The sequence below is a fragment of the Galeopterus variegatus genome, unplaced genomic scaffold (assembly GCF_000696425.1).
Source record: "Galeopterus variegatus unplaced genomic scaffold, G_variegatus-3.0.2 Scaffold24, whole genome shotgun sequence".
Lineage (NCBI taxonomy): Eukaryota > Metazoa > Chordata > Mammalia > Dermoptera > Cynocephalidae > Galeopterus > Galeopterus variegatus.
Genome location: NW_007726135.1, coordinates 260,787 through 265,918, shown reverse-complemented (window position 1 = coordinate 265,918; position 5,132 = coordinate 260,787). Strand labels below are relative to the sequence as shown.

Below are 5,132 nucleotides of genomic sequence, written 5' to 3'. Positions count from 1 at the left end.
CATTGAACTCATCAGTTATTGGGGAAATGAAAATTAAAACCACAGTGAGAAACCATTACACACCCATCAACACAACAAAAATCAGAAAGACCGACCACACCAAGTGTTGACAAGCAAGGGGAGCAACCAGAACTCCACACGCTGCTGATAGGGTAAGATGGCACAGCTGCTCTGGACAGCTGTTTGGCAGGCTCACATGTGCTAAAGATACAGCTGTCCTTTGACCTAGCAATTCCATGCCTAGCTATTTATCTAAGAGAAACAAAAACATATTCCCACAAAAAAGACTTGAACAAGAATATTCACAGCAGCTTTATTTATAATGGCTGAAGCCTAGAATGCCCAAGTGTTTAACAAGATGAAAAATAAATTATGAAATATACAATAAAATATTCCTCAGCAATAAAAACAATAAGCTACTAATACACACAATGATACAAGTGATTCTCAAAAAATTACTCTGAGTAAGAGAAGTCAGGGTCAAGGGGACACTATCTCATAGGCTATATCATGCAGTTTCTATGAGCAGGGAAACCAGTCTATGGTGATACACATCAGAACCCCATGTGACTTCAGGGGCTGGGGACTGGCTGGGAGAGGGCATGAGCCAACTTTCTAGGGTGGTGGGTGTACACATTTGTCAAAACTCAATGAGGTGTACCATCACAATGTGTGGATCTCACTGTACTGAAACTGTATCACAGTATCAACATTTTTTGGAAAACAAATGCAACCAAAACTTACTGGAAAAAAGTTAGAAGGACCTGCTGAGAATTAAAGAATGGATTAGTTTCAAATACTGTGTGCATAGGCACAGACCACCTGCATAAATCAATCAAGATCAATAAGGGATGAAATATAATACCTGTTAACTCTCCTTGGGCACTTCTCTGGCTTGATATCCAATTCATAATGATAGATGTCAATTTTGGGGATGTCCATTTCGAAGAAATTGGCCTGCAATTTGATTGTTCTCCCGGAGGTCCCAAAGTCGGGTCTAGGTGGAGGCTTGAAGGCATATCCTTGGATGGGCGGCGGCGGCACAGGAGGCGCAAGCACTGGAAACGCAGAGGGAACGCCCGTTAACAGGGACAGTCGCAGTGCATGCCCCCCCACCGGCCTTGGGCCCTGGCCCATCACACACCCTGACACCTCCATTCTCTTCTCCACAGCTCCTCCTTCACTGATGTACACACACTCCATCAAAAATCTGACACTCACTACCCAGCTGCAAGTGCTCTGGCCTGACCCCCCATCACCCCCACCCCACAGATCCACCTCATCACGGGGACCCTCTAACTGTCAGGCTCAAGGGATTGTCTGCAGCAGAAGTACCTCTGTTCTGATCACTCGGTGGCATGCGATGTGTGCACTATGCCTTTCTTTTTCAAACTGTTCCCTCCTGGGTCCTGTCCTTGCTCTGCCCAGGTCCTTCAAACCTCTTGGTTTCTCACTGTGGGCTCACAGACAGTTCACACGCTGCACCCACAGCTGAACTTCTCCAAGCTCGTGCCTCCACTGTGACGCCGCAGGTCATTAACTCCCATGCTATCTTCACAGCTCAGCAGTCCTTGTTCTACCTGCTTTTCTGATTCCATCCGCTTCCGTCCATTCCTCTCTGCCCTGCCTTAGCTCAGGTCCCCAGTTTATCCTGCAGGGGCCATTACAGAAGCCTCGGAGAGGGGGGGTCTTGGCTCCCAGGCACCCTACATCCGTTTCCCAGACTGCAGGCCAGAGTGTCTGATGGCTCCCCAGCACCCAACTCAAGCATCCAGCCACTCCTGGGTTATCACAAGTGGGTCTCAACCTTATCTCCCATGGCCCTGAGGACCAGTCTTCCAACACTGCAGAGCTCTGTGCATCACGGCCCCTGTCCAGCAAGCTCACTCAATGCCCCCTTCCAGGCCAGCTCAGGCATCTGCCAGGATGGTATCGCCCCTCCCTCTCCCACCACCCACCTGACTTTATTTCCATTTCCAGCACAGACTTGCTGCCCTGTGCCGTAGTCACGCTTGCCTGTCTGCCTCCCCTAGGGTCTGAGAGGGCCCCTGATGATGCAGAGTAAGAGCCCAGAAGCATTTGATTGACACCCCTCCATCAATATTTGAGGAAGTTCAGACGTTAAAGGTTCCCAAAGTCACTCAGAAAGTGTCCTCTGCGATGACCAAAGTCACGAAAGAAGACATTTGCAACACCATGAGTCAAGAAAGTCCACCTCTCCCGACAATGACACTCAAGCACACACCTGGCCACACCTGGCTTCTAGCAGCCCCATTCCAGTGCTGTGTGCTCTGGCAGCTGCTCTTGGGTCAACACAGGCACTCAAATATCTGTGCAATCTCTCTGGCCCCTGGAAACCATGACTCATCCTCCTCCTTTCTGCAACAGATCAGGATCACATTTCCACAGAGGAGGTGTCTCAACACTAAGCCAATTATTTACTTAAAATGCATTATACCTAATACAGACCAGCCCCGCCCCCCGGGGGGGGGAGCATTACAATAACCCACTGGTTATTTCTGTTCTGTCTTTGCATAAGAGAAACTAGAAAGATGGGACAGTGTGAATTACTGGAAGGGAGCCAAGGCCAAAGGGACAAGACTCATCTGTAATTAAAGGAGTCAAAAGCATGAAGGCCCTGCCCTTCCTTCATTCTTATATAAACCTCTAATTTACTCAGAAAATGCTCTTTACATAGGCAATAGAAAGAAACTTCTTCCCCAACTCAAATTTTCAGTAATTTCACATTAGTAAAGTTCAAACTATAGATTTAGAGGAAAACCAATTAAATATTTTTTTCAATACCAGAGTAATTTTAGTTTTCACTCAAATGTCTTAACTTCAAAAAAAGAAATTTTAAAAAAACTCCCAATTTTTAATTCCATGTACTTCAATCCCTATTGACATTCATTGGAAACAAAAGTACTCTACTAAAAATAGTATGAGTGAGCTATGCTTACTGTATTTCTGACCTAGAAAAGCTCAGAGTTCCTGAATTACTTGGTTTTAAATTTGTTTTCTATGTGAAAACTAATGTGCTGTAAAGGTTATCAATCTGAGTTTTACCATCTGGAAACCTTTAAGTCTCTCTTCACTAAGCTACTATGACTTCACAGATGACACATTTACAAACTTTTAAAACACTCCCTCTCTTGAACAGCACGTACCATGTGCTCTTACGTGCTGGGAGCCGTGCCAGGGACCAAGCACACAAAAATAAACTGTGCTTTCAGGCAGCTCACATGGTGCTTCCCAGGACAGACTCTCAATCTAAGTTGTCCAAATGGATGGAGTTCATTTACTTTTCATAAGCTCAGCAGGTTGCACGTAATCCTTTCCACCATGGCCCCCGACTGTGACAAGGAGGGGACATCACCATCCAGATCGGCTCGGTAAGCTCCCCACTCCCGCAAGGACAGAGGAGCTTCTCCACACGTGGCCCTGGGGCAGCGCAAAGATACACAATAATGCGCGCCACAGTTCCTGTTCTCAGCTGGCCTCTGCCCACCCAGCAAGAGGAATTTTGGGAAGGTAGAAACAAAGTTAAAACACAAAAAGTTACGTTGTGTTCCAGGAAATGTCCAGCCACAGAAATCTGGCCCCACAGTCCATTTCAGCACTAGAGTACTCTCCACGTGGAAGAGAGTAATCATCCTTTGTTTGACCATCCCCACTTTACAAAGTACCAAGGGTCACCACCGAAAGTAACAACATGGAAGCTCAGACCATGCTGANATTCTGATCATTCATGGGGAGTCCCAAGCGTGAGCTGCCAGGGGGGTCAGAGCCGAGACTCTAGAGAGGGGAGACAGTCCACCAGAAGGTGCAGAGCCCAGAACCCTGCATGTGCGTGGCACGGGCAAGGGACAGCTGCTCTCACTGGGAGTGAGCTCTCAGCCCCAACAGGTAACAGAAACTGTGGAGGTTAATTCTAGGTGTCAACTTAATTAGATGAAGGAATGCTGAGAAACCTGGTAAAGCCATCTTTTTAGGTGTGTCCATGAGGATGTTTCCAGCAGAGATTAGCATGATAGCCTGAGTGGACTCAGTGGGAAAGACCCACCCTCACTGTGGGTGGGAACCATCCAATCTGCTGGGGGTCCGGAGAGGACAAAAGTCAGAGAAAAAAGGGGAAGCTCTCTATCTGCTGGAGCTGGGATATACTCTTCTCTCCTGTCCGTGGATATCAGAGCTCAAGACTCTTCAGCTTCTGGGTTCCAGGACTTACACCAAGGACACCATCACCTTCCCTCGTTTTGAGGCCTTTGGACTTGGACTGAGCCACACTGCTGGCATCCTGTTCATAGACGGCCTGTCGTGGGACTTTTTCATAGTCACAGGAGCTAATTCCCCTAATAAATTCCCTCTCATATAATTATAACATATCCTATTGATGTCTCTCTGGAGAACCTTGACTAATACACTGGGTAATTTATAAAGAAACAATATTTATTGTCTACAGTATCAGAGACTGGAAAGTCCAAAGTCTAGGGAACACATCTGGTTAGGGCCTTGTTGATGGGTAGTGACTCTTCACAGCAAAGCAGGTGTCACATGGCAGAGAGAGCTAACTCCTCACACCTTCTCCTTTTAAAGGCCTCAGAACCATGCCCATGACCACCATGAAGCCATCAATGGATACATCCATTTACGTGGGCATGGTCCTACAATCTAATCACCTCTTCAAGGCCCCAGCTTTCAACTACCATAATAGGATTTCCCACCCTCTTAACACTGTCACAGTGGGGACCAAGCCTCAATGAGTTTGGGGATGGGGGACATCCATTCCACAGCACCACTTTTGCTGCTTCTATTCAATGCAATACTAGAAGTTCTGGATAGAGCAATTAGATTAAAGGAAAAAAAGAGAAAAAACAACAGAAGTTAAAGGCATACACACTGGGGTGGAAGTAAAATTATCTCTGTTTTGAGGCCTTTGGACTTGGACTGAGCCACACTGCTGGCATCCTGTTCATAGACGGCCTGTCGTGGGACTTTTTCATAGTCACAGGAGCTAATTCCCCTAATAAATTCCCTCTCATATAATTATAACATATCCTATTGATTCTGTCTCTCTGGAGAACACTGACTAATACAGAAACCAAATGCCACAAGAGGCCAAGAGAAGACAC

General features: G+C 46.6%; 1 protein-coding gene across 1 annotated transcript in view; it reads right to left on the bottom strand.

Moving 5' to 3' along the window:
* Positions 1-1,033, bottom strand: part of AGO2 (argonaute RISC catalytic component 2) — a 49,701-nt gene extending 48,668 nt beyond the window's left edge. The window contains exon 1 of the mRNA XM_008568444.1: positions 866-1,033. Coding sequence (XP_008566666.1) covers positions 866-942 — 77 coding nt within the window. The 5' untranslated portion in view covers positions 943-1,033. The remainder of the gene's footprint in view (positions 1-865) is intronic.
* Positions 1,034-5,132: the final 4,099 nt, after the last annotated feature.